The sequence below is a fragment of the Betta splendens genome, chromosome 13 (assembly GCF_900634795.4).
Source record: "Betta splendens chromosome 13, fBetSpl5.4, whole genome shotgun sequence".
NCBI lineage: Eukaryota > Metazoa > Chordata > Actinopteri > Anabantiformes > Osphronemidae > Betta > Betta splendens.
Window position 1 is genome coordinate 15,144,243 of NC_040893.2, and position 17,899 is coordinate 15,162,141.

The window sequence follows — 17,899 nt, forward strand, 5'->3', positions numbered from 1 at the left end:
CCTCACTGTTTACTGAGCTCAGGGCTAAGATCCCACAGCTTTAATCACAAACACTGTGACCACTGTACCACTGCACCTCGGGAGCGAGGGAGAGGCTCACACCAGCCATTGTACATGATCATCCGTGCCACTCTGCTTCTGAAATTGCACCAAGTGGAGCGTACAATCCTTCAGTGTCCAAATCCCTCTGAAATACAGTTGTCACCACAGCATCCGTCCCCTCTCAGCCGCTATAACAGCACGTAATCTTATTAAACCAGCAGATTTATTGTGAACGGGCGAGCATCTGCCCTGCATTCTCAAATATTGACTAGCAGACATGCAAATCGGCTTTTCTGTATTCCGACGAAGGATCCTATCGACAGCCGGAATCAATAGGCGGTGAAAAATGAAAGAGTTGAGGACAGAGGAAGTAAGAAAATGAAAAAAAACGGATAAACAAGTTAGGTGAAAGAGAGAAAGTCCTCGGGGAACAGAGATCGAAAGAGAAAAATAGGCGAGAAGAAGAAAAATGAAGATGAGAGCAAAGGGAATAACTGTCAGAGATGTCTTCCACTGGGACAGACGCGTGCCAATATATAGTGTGTACACACACACACACACACACACACACACACACACACACACACACAGAGTAATAAAATTCTCTGACGAGCCATATGCAAACTGCTAATTGAATCAGTGTCACCTGAGCAGGTGGGTTTTGCCGTCGCCCCCGTTTGTCACACACGTTATCCGATCGCTTTCCGCCGAGTCGTCGCTCAGCGTCCTCCGTCGCAGTCCGCTTCTCAAATGAAATCATGCTTTATTACAAATGCATTTTCCAACGGCCTGTTGGTGCAGGTTTCCATCATTTTTATTTGTTTCACATCTCGCCCTCTCCGGGTGATATTACTTCCTCTTTATGAGAGCTGGAAGTACTGCAGGTCTTGGATAGGTGGAAATCATACTGGAGAGGCCCCTAAATGACAGCGTGGAGGAGCAATGGCTTTTATTACATTGCTGACTCTGACATTCTGTGTGTGTGTGTGTGAGTGTGTGTGTGAGGCAGAGTGAGTGCAGAACCAACAGTGAAAGCCGTAATGTGCAGATCGGCATAGATATGTCTCTGTGTGGTTTGGTTCTTGTGCCCTGCGGTGTGCGGCTTGTGAGAAAGCGCCGGCGCGTTCGACGCCTTCCTGTTTCCAGACAGAAACAACCTGCAGCGTCGGCGAAGAGCGGGTCGAGGCGCACAGCATCACCTACAGCACGGACCCACACTGGCTGGCTCCACGTTTAAAATGAGTCGGGCTTCATGTTTTCATTGGTGCCGGTGAGTGGATGAGTCTGAGCAGCCGCTCGTAGTAAAACCTGATGCTGCATAATTTCGTACCCCACATCCTGGGTACAGTCTTGGCTGTGTGCATCTTCGCGCGCGCTTCGAGCACTATACCCTGCCTTGTACAACAGTTGTGCTCTTTCCATGCCCTCAGAAAGTGCGTAGGTGTTTGTGGTGAGTTTCTGAGAATCCGGCGACCTATGATAACGCGCTGTGGTAAAAGGGAGCAGAGGAGCCAAATAAAAGAAAATAACAGTGCAGTAAAAGCCCCTGCTCAGTACCATTCATCATATTAATCTCGCCAAAACGGGTCGGCCGAGCCCCCTCTTCTCCAGCGAGTCCGTCCTTTACCCTCCGCCCTTTACTCCCTCCTACTTTCTTTGTCTTTTCCACCAATTTGTCTTACTTTCTGCCCAAATAACGCTCTCACCCAACTCTCCGCTCAGACCTGCTGCCAACCCAAATAGTTTGTAAGAGGGAAAGTTTATGTGCAGTGCGGCGCTGGACTCCGGACTGGCTAAAGCACTTCCTGGATTGAGGGTGGCTGTCAGAACGGGCCGCGAAGATTTATTGTGCACATCCCACCGTGACCTTAAGTGTGGTAATAGAAAGGGATGAGAAGGAGAGATGAATGGAACGGGAGCCAGCGATAGAGAGGCAGAGGAGTGAGTGAGCCTGGGAGAGCGCCGCTCCGCTCGGCGTGGGGGCGTGTGTGATGCACACGTTGTCAGCGTTTGGGTAATCAAGGGGAGGCGTGTGATGGATGCGCCGCGGCAGCCGGAGCGCCTGCACGAGTCTGGCTGCTCTGCTCGGAGGCTGCGGGGCAGCTTTCACCAGCTTACTTTGCCCTGACAGCTCAAACCTGCTCAGATGTGCGGCGTGTGTCAACAAACCAGCAGACGATGGAAACTTACTGTAACCTCATCAGGGGTTTTTGGGGTCAAACTCCGCTTGAGCTCAGATGTTCCGAAACAGTCAGGCTGTTGAATGAGCTGCATGGACCCATAAATGTTGTGCCATTATCACACGGCTGCCAGCTTTTGCTGCAGCATCTTTTTTTTTCTTTTTGTTCCCAAACAGCAGCCAAAGCCGCAAAGGAAATAACCTGAGGCGCGATCACCTATGCAGCTACGCTAAAGTATTTAGGCCAACAGGAAATATTATAAAAGCAGCCATTATCCCACCACCACCATTCACACGCGCAAACGCACCCACTCACGCTCGTTCATTTCACTCTGTGTGCGTTCGTTGCTGCAGGAGATTTCTTTTCTTCAGAATAATTGGGTGCTTTTACAGCGTGGGAACGAAGCGCGTCAGGCCCGGGTTGGGGTGCGGGATTTTCCACCGCCCCTAACGTTCGACGTGTCTCTAACGTGTCACTGGGCTTGTTTGTGTGGGCTCTTTAAATAGCTAAATACATCACTTAGGTGCGATAACGGCGCGGGTTCGCCGCTGGTTCGCTGTTAATGAAACGGGCCTGTCATGTCCATCATTTACCCAAAACGCAGCGTCCGTTGCTCCACATTTGGCCCAGAGGTGTAATTAATCTACACCCTCTCCCATTACATCCCCTTTCATACTGTACACACAGTCCAAGTTTGGAGCACTTCTGTCTCGACCCACGGATCGAGGCGACTTGTGTCGGTGTGAACCCGAACCTCAAGATTATAAATATGGAGGTTACAAAACAAACAGACAGATGAGCTCACGTTACCGGCGTTCACTATGTGTTTCTTTACTGTGAGAGTACAATCCATTCATCTGGCACAGCCAAGCACAAAGGAATAGAACCTATGAATGCTGTTTGTTGCTAAGCGTCCAAAAATACCAGCGTCTGAGCTGCGACGCTAGTTACGGATGCAGGCGCTGGGGTTTCTGGGCTGAGATGCGTTTCCTCCTGGGGAGCAGCTGGGGTGAAATGAGACAATCCGGCCTTCTGCTGTTTTCCAGCCACCCCCAAAGCCAAATACTTTGAGCTCTGCAAAGTCTTATTTGGGCCCGAGTGTTCTCAAACGCGCAACAAAGGCGATCGGGTGCAGAGTTTAATTTTATTCCACATAACAGTGGGTGTGCGCTGACAGAATGATGATCAATGGGAGCTTATTTTGTCCGACAGCAGTGAAAGGGGGAGGTTTTAAAACCTGATGCAACTAAACACAATGTCAACATTTTTGGAAACTGGACCAATTAAAATGCTAAATGGGCTTTTCTGCTTGCGCTGCACCCACAGATGTACAAACCCCCATGAAGCTGAAGCCTGAGCCGCACTGAATGCGAGACTCTGCCCGTTCTGTCATTCTCTAGTGGTTTGGCTGAGTTAAGGCTCCAAGGATGGTGATTTTTGCTCTGAATTGCAGCAATCGGATGCTGAGGGTTTTGAAGCACCGTAATCTGCTCCATGAGCCGCGTGTCTCATCCACTGCAGGAACTTCTGATGGCGCTGAGGAGTGGGCTAAATCAGTGGGCCAAACTTGAATTACTCATTTCCCAGGCCCTGGCCTGCACCTGCGCCTTTCACCCACTACCTGCAGCATGCCTTTCTCCTCACACTGGCAGAAAAGCGTCATTGTGGTAATTTGCAGCAAACCGCTGCACAGGAACCCGTGCAGTCCTCATCAGTGGTTGCGAGAAAGCACCCAGCACAGAGCGTACCAGACATTTACAGGTAATTTGACCACAGCATGGAGCGAGACACCCGAAAAGTTTCTGTTTCAGATGTGCGTTGCTGCATTACGTCTAAGCAAAAAGCCAAGCTCTGTTGTGAATGTCAAGATCGGTGGTCGAAAGAGAACTTACACCACAAACCCTGTGTCCTGTCATGAAGAGAGATAAGAAAAGCACAAAGCTGCAGAAGAACTGATGCAACCCTTTTAATATGAACATTTTCGGTGTAATATCACACGCTGCTCTTCTATGTGAACCCAACAGGGAGAGACAGCCAGCGGGATGCGTCTTTCTGAAAGGGGCTGAACAGCGCAGCCGCCGTCGCTGTGGGTGTGCACGCATGTGTCTGTGCACGCATGTGTCTGTGCACGCGGCCCATTACGGGATTGTGGAGAGGTCATTTGGCTGTTGACTCCCAGTCTGCGCCGGGAGCGGCTGTATAATTGCTACTCTAATTAGTCACTTTTGCCAGCCGGTAATTCACAGTCACCTTCAAGTTCACACACACACACACACACACACACACACACACACACACACACACACACACACACACACACACACACACACACACACACACACGCGTCATACAGTACATGCTGGACTTTCTCTTTACACAAACATACAGCCCTTCTCTGCAATCACTGCCTTTTGTTTCTTCCATTTTCATAATTATAGCTTCTCAGACATCCAGTTCTGAATGCTCACAACAATTGACATGATAATGGCTTCCATGTTGACACAGAGCCGATGATGAATTATGGCAATTACGCGTTAGCAAACAGCACTTCTGCTAATGAATCGAGAGGCTAAGTATTTCTGAGGTTAAACAAATGGCCCTGCGTGAGAGTCTTTGTTTTAATGATATTCGCTCATTAGGCATCCAGACAACACGTGTGCGTTTGGTTGAACCGCACGCTAGCGTACGGGATGTAACGCACTTCCTGGTGCTGAGTCATCGCCGCGCTGCAGCCGCCGGAGCGACTTCCCGCTCGTCCTCGCCATAACGCGGTCGTATCCAGTTCCGTTTGGCGCCTCGCCGTACGTACGCCGCCGCCGCGGCTCCTCCAGTTCCTCTCCCCCGCTTCCACTCGGCCTCTGCAGAGACAAGTCACCTTGTTTCCAGTGCTCATTGATCTCCGTTGTGGATGGTTTGTCCACGAGCGCCTGCACACACTGTTACCTCTGCTTTGTTCCAGCTTTCCCTCCTTCCTAATGTGAGCGGTGCTTGTTTTGATTGTTGTTGTCTGATTCATCGTCCTGGTCGTGACTCACTGCATTTCATTAAATATTTAAAACAACTTTGATTTTTTTAAGTCCCACTCAGACCGAGTGCTTTGTCTGTGATGCTTAGAACTTCTACTTCCACTTCTCGCATCTCGTCGCTGATCCCGGCAGCGAGGCATTGAAAAATGACTGCTCTGTCACAAAGGTGTGACGATGTATCAGCTAATTAGCCGCTAATGTGACACCTGACATTGACGCACAATAACGAGGCTGCGTAAACATCACTTCTTGTGAGGCGTTTGACTTTCGCTCGTCTGAAACGTACGCGGCGTGAAGTAATTCCGCTTCGCTAAAGGGCAGCTGACGAGATTAGCGCCGCCGCCGCTCTCGTTGTAGCAGCACAAAGCTACGTCCAGGAGCGGGTTGGCGCGAGCTAGCTTAAACGAAGAGGAGAAAACAATTAGCGCTTAAGCTCACTAATTATCACATTGAGGCCCAGTTTGACCCTGTGAATGAACCATCTACTCATCCGGCAAAATAAAAATAAGCTTAATTAGTAATAAAACAGCCCCAAATCTCCAGCTTTAGCGTTAACGTGTGTTGAAGCGGGTATTTCTCATCGTTCCTTCCTCTCCCACTTAACGTCTAAAGACTTTTCCCTGCTCTCGCTTTCATCCGGGCCCCACGTCGCTCCCCCGGCGTCGCCTCCTGCCCCCGACACCTTCCGCTCTCACATCATCTCATATCTGCTCGTTCCTCAACTGTCTCTATCGCGCTCCTCCATCTCTTGTTTGAAATTAGGAGGTTGGGGCGGGTGACAGATCTCTTAACGGCTTTCAACTCCAAAGCACTTAAGGCGACAAATCCCACAGACAGGTTGAGACGGAGAGACGGGCTGAGGAGAAACGCGACCGGATAAAGTGCGAGAGAAGAAGAGAGCGAGATCGGCCGATGGAGCAGATAGTAGTTTTGTTTTCTTGCAGCCGAGTGGCCCCAAGAGATGATGGAGGATCTTTGATCTGCGATGTTTCACTTTCCTACCTCCCTCACTCTCTCACACGCTTCTCTTTGTCCTCTAGTTGTTTCACGTCTTCCCTCTCCTTTGTTGGCGCCGTTATTTATTTCATTCATTCTTTCCGTCTGTCAATTTGCATCAGGCAGACGCGTAAAGCGGACGGGTTGGGGAATACGGGCCTTGTTTCTGCGTGGCTTTCATCAGCGAGGCTGCTCCCCTAAACTCTAACTTTGGCTTTGAAGTTCGTGAAGCTGACGCTTAATTGTGCTGGGCTGATGTCGGCGCCCGCGCGAGCGCGTCTCTGTGGGTGGAGGTTGGTGCAAGCGGTGAATGGCGTTCTCTGCCTTCGTCAGCTGCCGTGCTCAGTGTGAGGATGCACATGTGTGGCCTGTGGCTTTAGTGGTGTGAGGCTCAGTCTGAGCTACGGTGGACGCTTCTTTATGCTCTCAGTCCTGGGGGGGTTTCTATAGTAACTCACACAAACACACAAACGTGCTTTACAACAAACAGCATCTCAGGTAACACTTCGGTGACCTCTCGCATCTGTATGATCTATGACACTATGAACACAGTCACTTGGTTGAGGGAAAACATTGTACAGATTATAACCAGTGATGTTCCACGAACGGATGAAGACTTAGATTAAGGCTGTTTATTTTGTATCACAATAAAAACTAAAAAAGCATTTTCTTCACAACATCGTAGATATTGTAGATTGTAAATATTTCATATTTTACAGCTGCAGATGTCGGTGCTTTGGCAAAAAAGCCTGAACAGAGCGAGACGCTGTTAGTTGGTTTTGGAGGAAGCATTTCGAGGCAACTCAAAAGGCTGATTGGCAAGATGTCTGCTCAGAAACACATTATGCAATTTATAAATTGTAAATTGTGTTTCTGCTGGACATGCAGAGAAGCAACAGTCCTGTATTAAAAGGAGAAACAAGCCTGGGGGGGTGTTGGTACATACGTACTCCGCCACTAGAATAAATATAAGGTGGGATTTATGAGGCAGGATTTCTCAAAATTCATATTTTAGAGCTGCAAAAACTTTTTAGTGATCATATTTCTCTTTGCTGTGGAAATCGCGTGCACCGTGTTCAGATTATAAGCTAATGCACCGTGATTTGACAGAACCTCTCACTTCAGCCTCATCACCACAGTAGGTCTGTCAGACGTTTTACGCCTGACAGGCGATGGAGGTTTGCATGTTGGAAAGCTACGGTGAATTTACAGACTACAAGTCAGAATATTGGCATCCACATGCTTCTCTATCTCTGTCCTCAACCCTCTGCGCGCCCCAGAGTCTGACTGCATTATTCACTCCCTCGTCTCTCCCTGGGAGACATCTCCAGCTGACATCCCATCCCGGCAGACGCTGCCTCCTCTCGGGCTCGAGCTGCGTCGTGTCCCCTTTGAAGCCTGCGAAAGGAAGTCGCTCGCGAGGCGCCCGGATCCCACGCGGGCCCGAGCGCGGCTTTGAACAGCCGAACAGCAGAAGTACGATGATGGAAGCGGGAGACGCACGGGAGGGTAAATGTCGGCAGGATTAGCGTGTGTGTTTACGCAAATGCACCTAACTGGAGTTATCTCCGGCGGCTGGAGGTGACATCTACGCGGATTGTAAAAGATGCACATTAAATGCACGATCAAGTGCAGCCGTCCTGTGTTTGTCGACATTCCTTAATATCCTACATGCTGACACTCAACCCCATTGCTCTCTGTTGTATCTGCAGCGTGGGTCTCCACAGCAGTGTTGCACATGTGCAAAGGCAGCTGTGCAGCAGGATCACCAATAGGCCAGATGTTGTACAGTATCTTAATATCCGTTTAAAAGAAGGGAACCAAATTGATCAGAACCCCCATCTGCTCTGCTAGCACAGTGTTAACAAGCAGGCTGCAGAGCGCTCTTCATTAGACAGAGGCTACCCGAGGCTAAGTGTTCAAAGGCCTCCCCAGGTTGTATCAGAGGCGCTGAGAGGAAGAGGTGAAGTGTGGGCACGCTGAGTGCTGGCACGGCCCGGAGCTGAGAGCCAGAGACGGGCTTCAACGCAGGGAGAGACAGATCGGCATGAGTGGGCTTCCGCATTTAATTAAAATGCACAGCGGGACGGGGGGAATGGTCAAGCATGCTGACGAGTGGTACTGTACGGTCCAGCATTATTCAAAACGGGCTTCAGACTGCAGAATCCAGAGGGACCCACTCAGACTGGCAACTTTAATCCAAGGTTTAATGTAAAAATTAAAACCGGTCGTCATGGTGACAGACGGAGTCAGATGGCTGAGACATCCTGCTAGTTTGGCTTTGGGTGAACGGCCCCGTCCTGTGGCTCACTAATGCGGTTTTTATATGTTAGCTTTCAAGTTTGACCTTTGACCTTTACAAAAACAGAACCTGTTGATTATATGCCATTAAAATTCTGACATCGTTTCATGAATTTAACACCTCATGTGCTGCATGAAAGTTTTCAGTAATATGAGTACAGTAATATCACTAGACTAATTGAAAAGACCTCTGAAAATGCACATCAGTCTTCACAAGTGCAGTAAAGGAGACATTTTAACCGTTGAGCTGAAGAAAATCGTGGTGAGGAATGAAAAAAAACGCTTCCTCGGGTGGAACTCTCCTGAAGAGTTTAGCTTCTCTGATTTGCAGATGTCTGTCACCAGGTTTCTGATCTTCTCGACAGTGACTGTGAAAGCGCAGCGCTTGCATCTCACTGACTGATGCTTCTGTAAGTACTGTAAGCGCCTCGCAGAGCATCTAAAGGTCCACACAAGTCCCTGTCAGAGCATCCGAATGCTGTGACTGAATAAATGTTAACCGTGAACTTCCTGTAGCTCCACCGGATCTCAAACACGCGATCATCCCCTGTTCTCCGCAGATCTGCGACAAGGAGTGGCATTACTACGTCATCAACGTGGAGTTCCCCGTGGTGACGCTGTACGTGGACGGCGTGACCTACGACCCCTACCTGGTGACGGACGACTGGCCCATCCACCCGTCGCAGATCGACGTCCAGCTGACGGTGGGCGCCTGCTGGCAAGGTGACACGCGCCGCTCAGCCCAACGACTGATGACGACAATCCGTGGCTCCTTTCAGCCTCTTTAGAATTAAAAGTGCGATGTGTGTTCGGCTGAAAACAAGCCTTTCAAAACGCTCAAAAGAGGCATTTTGGCTCTTCTGCTGATTGAAGACCGTTTTTATATATGAGCAAGTTTAGGAATATGAATAATATTGTCTGAAGTACTGTTACTAAGGGAGTCATTAAGTGCGGAACATGTTCTTTGAACAATGTAATTAAGAAGAGCACTTAGTCCGTCTTTGACAAACGATTGAAGCCGTGTGAATGAAGACGTACAATTAAAGCGTCCTCTAAAAGGATAGCTGCCACTAATTGCACCGGGGTGGAATAAAGGCCACTTTTTCACACAGTGCAGCGTATTGTTGATCTGAGAGGCTAAATGAAACCGCTCAGCGATGCTTGGCCCCAGATAGAAACGTGTGTCTGCGCCGGACCATCTCGTGTGGTGTTCATGGGCGGCGATGCACCCCCCCCCCTTTTATTGAACACCGCGAGCCTTTAGAAGGATTAAATTGGCCTTGAATAGGAACGGATGGTCAGAGGCCATTTGTGTTTTAGTTGGGGGGTAAGTCTGAGCACAGCGATGTGGAGGTGATTGTGAAACTTTCACGTAAGCCATTAGCTGCAGCAGATTGGCTTTTCAGAGCGCCGGGCTTTAAGTGGCCGGCGTTTTGATTCCAACCGGTCTAAAAAATGAGCTCTTTTATTTTCTAACTGGCCTCTGACGCTTCAGCTATAATTGTGTTTCCGTTTTGAAAGGAAATTTACCACAGGTGGAACTGCTGTAAAGCATTAATGTTCAGCTCACTGAGAAAATAATAACATCGGCTCATTCAGTAGCACTGTTGTCAGTGCAATGTCTAATATTTGTGCAATGTGCAAAGATTCTAATATTTACTGGATCTTAGGTTTCAGACATCAATCAGTGCGTGTGGAACCTTTTAGGTCAAAGGTCGTCTGATTTGAAGACTCGTGGAAATTTAACTCCCACATTCTGTCCCTGTAGCGCTGATGGTTTGGTCGACATATTGTGTCCACTGCTTCAGCAAGCAAAAATAAAAGAAGGATGTTTTGCCATATTCCAAATCGCCCAATGGAAGCAGACAACAGAACTCGCAGTTCGGTCCACGAGCTGACGATGACGTTAATGTCTCAGGATGAACCGCTACACAAAGGAAGCTGTTCGGCCACTGTGACAGTCAAACACGGTGTGTGTTCACACACTTCCCTCCAGTCTTCTAATACTAAGGGTTACCTCCACCCATCCTTTATTCCCTCACCTCAGGCAGGAAGCGCTTGCTTTGCGGTTTTCACGCAGTCAGCCTATATTTACCCTCTGACCCCGCGGACTGTGCTCATCTTCAAGTGTGTAACACTCAGACACCGGGAGCAACACACTCAATTTATCTCACTCCCCTTCTGCCTCCGCCGTGTAATAGCGCGCCGCCGCTCGGCCCCGCTGACTTCCCCCGCCGCAGCAGGAAGCATGTGAGAGGAGGTGTCGATGATTACATACATAAACAAGCATAAATATGTGTGCATAGCACAGTATTATGAATAAGGAGCCACACGCGGGCGCTGATACGGGCCAAGTGCCATAAATCACGCTGCAAGCGAGAGACCATCTCTCACACTTAGCTTTAAGTAATGATCTTATTTCCAGCTCACCCATGCCTCTCCAGTTTCATCTGTTGCTCTTTTGGAAATCAGGCAAATAACCCGGAGTAAAAAAGGAGAAGGAAGATCTATAGAGCGGAGCGCCGGCATCGCGTAAAAAGCAGCCTCTGTAAAGTGGAATGATCAGTGGTTTTATCACCCTTATCAGCATCACTCCTCATCGCCCCCGAAGCCCCCTCTCCACCGCTTCTTTTCTTTATCCTCTGCCTGGGACCCTTAATGGTTTCTCTGGCCACAACCTAAATTGATTACATCTGTCAGGGTGCTACTGAGTGGAGAGGTTTACATCCTAGGAGCGGCCGGGCCGGAGGGAAACGCAGCGGTGCTACCGCGCAGCGCTCGCTGGACGTGATAACTGAGATCAGTATCCGACCTCCTGCACATATTTGCCGCGCGCGCCCGTGTCCGGACTCGTCGGCGTGAACCCTAACCACGGGTTGACTGCGGGTCCGCTATGGTTATTAACTTTTACTGCACATGGAGCCGAGCCTCACATATAGAGCATTTATACGCTGCGGCGGCAGATTTAGCACTCCGCGCGGCTGCTAGTAAATTCTGAAGCTATTGGTTCCTAATAAACAGTAAAATAGGGCCTTTCATTCATCCAGCCAATATAAATGCTGAAATGCCTGTGACAGATTCTATCAGGTGTAATTACTTAAAGGCCCCGTAACTGATCTATTTGGCCTGCGGAGAATTCCACGCGGTGCAGCGTCGCACTCGTGGGAATAAGGAACACCAGATCGGAACGGTGAGGTCACCACCGCCTCCAGCAGCGCTGACTGGGCGATCGGGTGAATCTGGGTCAGCGCCACCGGTGAATACTGGTGTCACTTCAGCCTCCAGCTGTGCCCGTCGCTCGTTTGGAAGCGCCCCTCGCCTCTTGGCCGCCACCTGGGCGATCGGCGCCTCCGACATAAACGTCAGATTAAAGGCTTGGAGCTGAATAAAGAGCCGCCACAACAAAAGGTCCAGTGCACACGTTTATGCAGCTCGTGTTTTTTTTTTTTCATTCGCTGACTTCCAGTGATTTATTAAAGATCAAGTAGCTCACGCGTGCTGTGACTTTAGCCTCGTTAGCGTGCGAGCCGGCTTTGACAGGCGTCAGACCTGTAGCGGTTGCACATTTAGGCCCCAAAGGTCACGGCTGACTGCATGAAAGCCTGTCCCCGCTCCTCTAATGAGCGACGCCGCCTCCACCACCGGCGCCAGGCTTCCGGGCGGTGCCACGGACCCAGATGGCCGCCACTTTCAGGTTGCGGGGCCGCCTGGGTTAAAAGTAGCGGTATTCTGAGTTGTGACATCTCCTCTTTGTTGCCACACTGGATGATGCTCAGAGAAAATTGACTGGCTCAACAAGACATAGAGCAAACCGAAGGGGCCTCTAGAGGTAGAATCATCCCTGCAGCTTGTTGACCATATGCACGGGCTGAGGCGGTCCAGGACGCTTGGCAGGAAGTGGGATGCGGCTATAAATTGTTGTATCTCGGATGCCAGTTAAGACGCGGTCCAGAAAGCACAGCTGTCCATGCGGAGACGAGACTCCAGAGAGGTTGAAAGATCAAGAGAGGTGAGTGCTGGGCCTTGAGCTGCTTTACATCAATGCAGTGTTAAATGACTGGGCAGCTCCCTTTGTTTGCCGTATGTAATAGTAGTAGCCATCAAAATGATTCATGCTAGTTTAACAATATAAAAAAGGTGTGAGAGCGGGAAGTGTCACCGTCAGATACTGAAGCCAGGTTTTTTTTTGATATGCACCTCGGCTGCGTCTCCATTTCGCCCCTCGAACGTTTTTTGATACACGAACAATCTCGGACTCTTTGATGGCAAACGCTCTTAGATGAAGGGACGGCTTCATTTTAGCATTAAAGGCTTCAGATCCACCGCCACATCTGGTGGAGCCCAGAGAGACAGGAGGGGGATGCTGGGAAATAAATAAAAGGAGAGGCAGGAGTGGAAAGGTGAGGTTCTGATACCCAAAGCTAGTAACCTTTCAGCTAATGAGTGGTTTGGAGACTCCTCTAGTTGGTTTTGGCCTTTATGGAGTTCAAAGGACACGTTTTAAATGTGCTGACTTTTTCCTTACCTTTATTTAGCGCGCTTGGGCCCACGGAGCAGCACTTTCATTTTTACAGCAGCAGACTGTGGTGCAGTCACATTATTTGGCAATAACGACCTATAATTACAGAGGGTCACAGCTTGATGATATTGAATGTGTGTGTGTGTGTGTGTGTGTGTGTGTGTGTGTGTGTGTGTGTGTGTGTGTGTGTGTGTGTGTGTGTGTGTGTGTGTGTGTGTGTGTGTGTGTAGGGGGGGAGGTCACCAAGCCCAGGTTCACCCAGTACTTCCGGGGCAGCCTGTCTGGACTCACCATCCGACCAGGGAAGATTGAGAGCCAGAAAGTAATTTCCTGTCTGCAGGCCTGCAAAGAGGGGCTGGACATCAACTCCCTGGAGAGCCTCGATAAGAGCATAAAGGTACTCACACACACGCGACGCGGGTAGAAGGAGCTCGGGACTCTGGAACCTGAATTCTAAAAACCAAAGAGCTGCTTCGTAAATAGTGACTCTAACTCTAAGATCATCATTTTGAGGTAATTGAAGGCTTTGTTGATGAAATTCAGATAGAAATCCCTTCTGGTTGCTGGACCACCTCGCACTAAAGGCAGGACTCCCTCAAGTCTCTGCTCTGTGCAAAGAGAGGCCTGTCTGCTTCCCAGGAGCTGTTGTTCTAATGCCTGCGTCATTGTCCACATCCCACATTGAGCCGTCTGACAGCATCCTGTCTGTGCTCCGTGTACATACAGCTAAACACACAGTTGGCTCCCTGCAGAAATACAATAAAAATCTGTAAATCGGCACAGTTGAGTCCACACTCGGATCCCTTGAAACTCCTCCGCCGCGGCTGTCTCGCCCTCTCTGGTTCAAATAATCCATCTTTCGCCACCGTGGAAGATAGAGGGCACAGGAGATGGATGGGGTTTGTGGAGACTGGAAGTCGTCGCCCGCCCACCCTCAGCTCCTCAGGCTCCCTCTGCTTCCACGGCGCTGCCTTTGCATCGCGCTGCAGATCTTTGCCAGCCTTTTGAGGAGGCGTGATGGGATCAGGTGGGTGATGTGACGGCGCCGAGAAGGACATCCTCTCCACCGTTGTTATCTTTCAAGAGCTCTTTCGGGTTTCACTCGTCCGGGTCCCACAAGTCTGTGGGAGACTTAAGGACGGCTCTTAGCTCTTAGAGGAGGGGAATGGCAGGGAGGGAGGGGGGGGGAGTACGGCAAAGGAGGAGAGAAGATGAAAGGAGACTGGAAGGTGTGAGGGGGGAAATGGGGGGGGGACCCCGGGAGTGCTGAACTACCATCACCCCGCTGCTCAGAGACGCTCGGCTCCGTCCAGCGGGAACCCCCTAAAACCTCTATAAGCGGAGGATGGCCTCAAATTCCTACCATCAAAAACAACTGGAGGACGCGCGTCTCCACCTCCACCTCGCTCGCTTTGACTCCTGAGAAGAATCCACTATTTCCTGGCCCAGGTTGTTCACTACACACAGCTGTACCTACTGCTATTACTATTATCATTTGTTTTGATCCTTCCTCAGACACTCACTTTCACCCACCGTAACGTAATAACACCAGGTGATTTATCACCGCTAACAGTAGTCGCATCACTGGTGATTGTTCATAGACTCAGCAGCAGCGGAGAAAAATGACCGACACATGCGTTTAAAGGTTTGGGACCTTTTGAACTGTTGATGACAGCTTTGACCTTTTGACCTCCTGAAGCGGCCGGTGGACGGATTTCATATTAAAGAGGCTCCGTTCGGCCCTCGGGTCACGATAACAGATGGGACTAAACACATGCTGACAGGAAGGAGCCGAATACGGATCAGACCACGTAGGCAGACGCACGGAGCCTTCACTTTGTGTCTCCCGTCTCCGCAGTTCCACTTCAACCCGGCCCAGTCCATCCTGGTGATGGAGGGAGAGGACCTGGAGAACATGAACGCCGCCGTCAGGAAGGTTTCCTACATCAACTCGCGGCAGTTTCCCACGCCGGGCATCCGGCGTCTGCACATCTCCACCGTCGTACAGTGAGTTCAGGCGCTTCCTCCTCTGCCGGCGCTCCGTTTGTTCCTGCGACGCGCTCGTCTCAGATACGAGACAGCCCACCCTGACACGTCTGTTAAGTGTTAAGACAACACAGCAGATATCAGCGTCTGACTCATGCAATATTCCCTTCACACACACACACACACACACACACACACACACACACACACACACACACACACACACACACACACACACTCACACACACACACACACACACACCGATCCCGTCTCCTTCTTCTCTCGTCTCTCTCTCTCCGTTTCCCCTTTTCCTCCGCCGTCGCTTCATGTTTTTTTTCTTTTTCTTAACACGTTTTCTGTTTGCTGTCGCCACCAGGGGCCGTTTTTTTTTTTTTTTTTTTACATTTTCACGTTCCGTATTAATAATTCTGCCTGGGTTTTGCCAGAGGAATGTGAGAGAGAGCGATACAAAGAGCGAGCGTGCGAGGGGATGGGGGGGGGGGGTGTTCGGGGGGGCTGGTAAAACAGGCTCCCTCGGTGGATTACCATTAAAATTCATGATTGTTTTAAATTTTCGCAGCCCCCTGCAGCTCAACCCGGGGGTTTTCACTCCACCTCCTTGTTGGGTTTGGCGCACGGCTGCGAGAACTTCAACCGGCAGCGTGCGTGTTGCATTTTAGCTAAAGGCTCAGCGATTATCAAGGAATATATTATACTAATGACGGATTGCGTCATGGCTGCATGTTGAAGTTTTTTCTGGCGCGTCGGGTGGAAGAGCTGCGTCTTTAACCCTTCGCGCCGCCGCCGACGGGCCTCCGCTCCTCGCTCGTACGCAGGCGTTAAATAAAACCTGGCCACGCGGCGAAACTGGTTTCTCCCTAATACGGGCAATTACTGCAGGCACCGAAAAAATAATTAGGCCGACAGCGCTGATGTTAACAACAGGCCTCGTGGGCTTCACGGAGAGGGTTTCGCCGACTTCGTGTACTCGCTGTCAACATAAATAAAGCATCCCACTCGAAACAGGCGCGACGCGGCTGAGAAAGAGTGAGGAAAATGTTATTTTTACTGTTTCGTAATTAGCAGCTGCTCCGCTCGACAGCTATTGTCTCCAGTTGAGACAGCAGCTGCTTGCGCGGTCCTGGCGACTCATACGTGATCCCGTAATTGTTGTACAGTGTATAAATACAGGTGCCGTGGGACTAATTCAATGTGTCGCTGTCTTTTCACCAACCAGCGATTAGACTGAGAATCGTCGAGCATCCGATGAAAGCCGGGTTCAGAAAACCGCAGTGAGACACAAACAAGACTCTTCCAACATTATGTGTGTGGAAGCTCTCGAGTTTGAAGGTGACTGCTGTCTGTCGCCCAGGTTGAGTCCACCTCCCACCGCAGCACCAACAACTTCCCCCAGTCTGTCACGGAGGGCATCAAATACACACATGCGTTAATTAATTTCCCCAAATGCAATTAAATTTGTTTCCTAATAACTGCAATTACTTGGGGCACTGAGAAAATACAAGTAACGGCCACTAATCTCGGTAACAGCCCTTTTAGGCTCCCTTGTCATATTTCTTTATAATTGAGTTGGAGCGGCTCCAGCTTCCCCCGTCTCTGCAGGCCCACGCAGCAGCCGTCTCCCTGCATCAGCGGGCCTCTATCTCCCAGCGCTCGCGGCGCTGGCTCGGCGCCCGCGCGCGGGGCGCACGCACGGCGGGGAGATTACGCGATGCCCCCAACCTGTTTTTGTCTCGAACCGTGGCCTCAGACAACGGAGGAGGACGGGCGACCGCGGCTCCGCGTTCAGCCGCCAGACACAGAGTCAGGGATTAAAACTAAAGCGTTTCCAGAAGCTCATTGTTGAATTTGGCCTTTTTAAATGGCGGAGCAAACGTTCAGCCATTGCTGGTTGATGTAAAGCACCCACAGCGGGTGGGAACTTTCTGAATTCAAGTTCACGCAGACGCCCGGTTGCAGGTGGGAGAACGGAGGAGGTGAGCTCACGGCTCACACAGACAGGAACCACTCACGTCCCTCCCACTGACAGATGTTTGTCAGCCTGAGGAGGCCTTTGGTGGAGCGTGGAAGCAGCAGAGAGGCCTGTTTGTTCCACTTTCACCACCTCCACCTCCTCCACTTTCAACACCTCTTCGTCTTCCTCTCCTGTTTTAGCGTCTCTTTCAGTTCCACTGATGTGGTAATCGACGGACGTGCTTCAGAAATACACAGTCCTGAATGGACGCACACAGCACAACATGAAAATATCATCATTTACTTTCATATAAGTCACATTATTTTTGTTTTCGATTCAGTCGGCTCTACTTCCGTTTGTTCGTTCGACCTGTCGCCCGTCCTCCTTTCCGCCTCCAGGTGTTTCGGCGAGGACACGTGCATCACCATCCCCGACATCGACGCCGTGGTGATGGTGCTGCAGCCCAGCGAGCCCAGGATCACCATCACGGGGGTGGAGCGGCTGAGCTGGCCGGCGTCGGACCTGCGAGGACCCGAGGGCATCGCTCTGTTCGAGGACCTCCACATCATCAGCACCGTGACCAGGGCGGACGCCGACGCACACCGCGCAGGTCAGAGGTCAACATCTGGACCGCTTTGTGTTGTCAGATGGACCCTACATCATCATCAATACATCACCTTGACAAATACTGGGCTTCTGTATTTTGGACATTTTTATGGCACATTTTCATTTTCAATAGTATTTCACTTTTCACGGTTGACAGCTTTACACAAGTTTATCCAAGTTTGAGCGTGAAGTGGGTGAAGCGTGCGTCCCTGCAGGTGGAAATCTGTCCTGACTAAATAATTAAACCCTTCTTCATATTGATAACGCGCG

The 17,899-nt window shown here is 50.3% G+C and overlaps 1 protein-coding gene across 1 annotated transcript in view; it reads left to right on the plus strand.

Annotated features, from left to right (window-relative positions):
* LOC114867806 (calsyntenin-2-like) overlaps window positions 1–17,899 on the plus strand; it is a 137,146-nt gene that overhangs the window by 112,904 nt on the left and 6,343 nt on the right. The window contains exons 9-12 of the mRNA XM_029170825.2: window positions 9,106–9,268; window positions 13,295–13,461; window positions 14,923–15,071; window positions 17,422–17,633. Of these exons, the coding sequence (XP_029026658.1) occupies window positions 9,106–9,268; window positions 13,295–13,461; window positions 14,923–15,071; window positions 17,422–17,633 (691 nt within the window). The remainder of the gene's footprint in view (window positions 1–9,105; window positions 9,269–13,294; window positions 13,462–14,922; window positions 15,072–17,421; window positions 17,634–17,899) is intronic.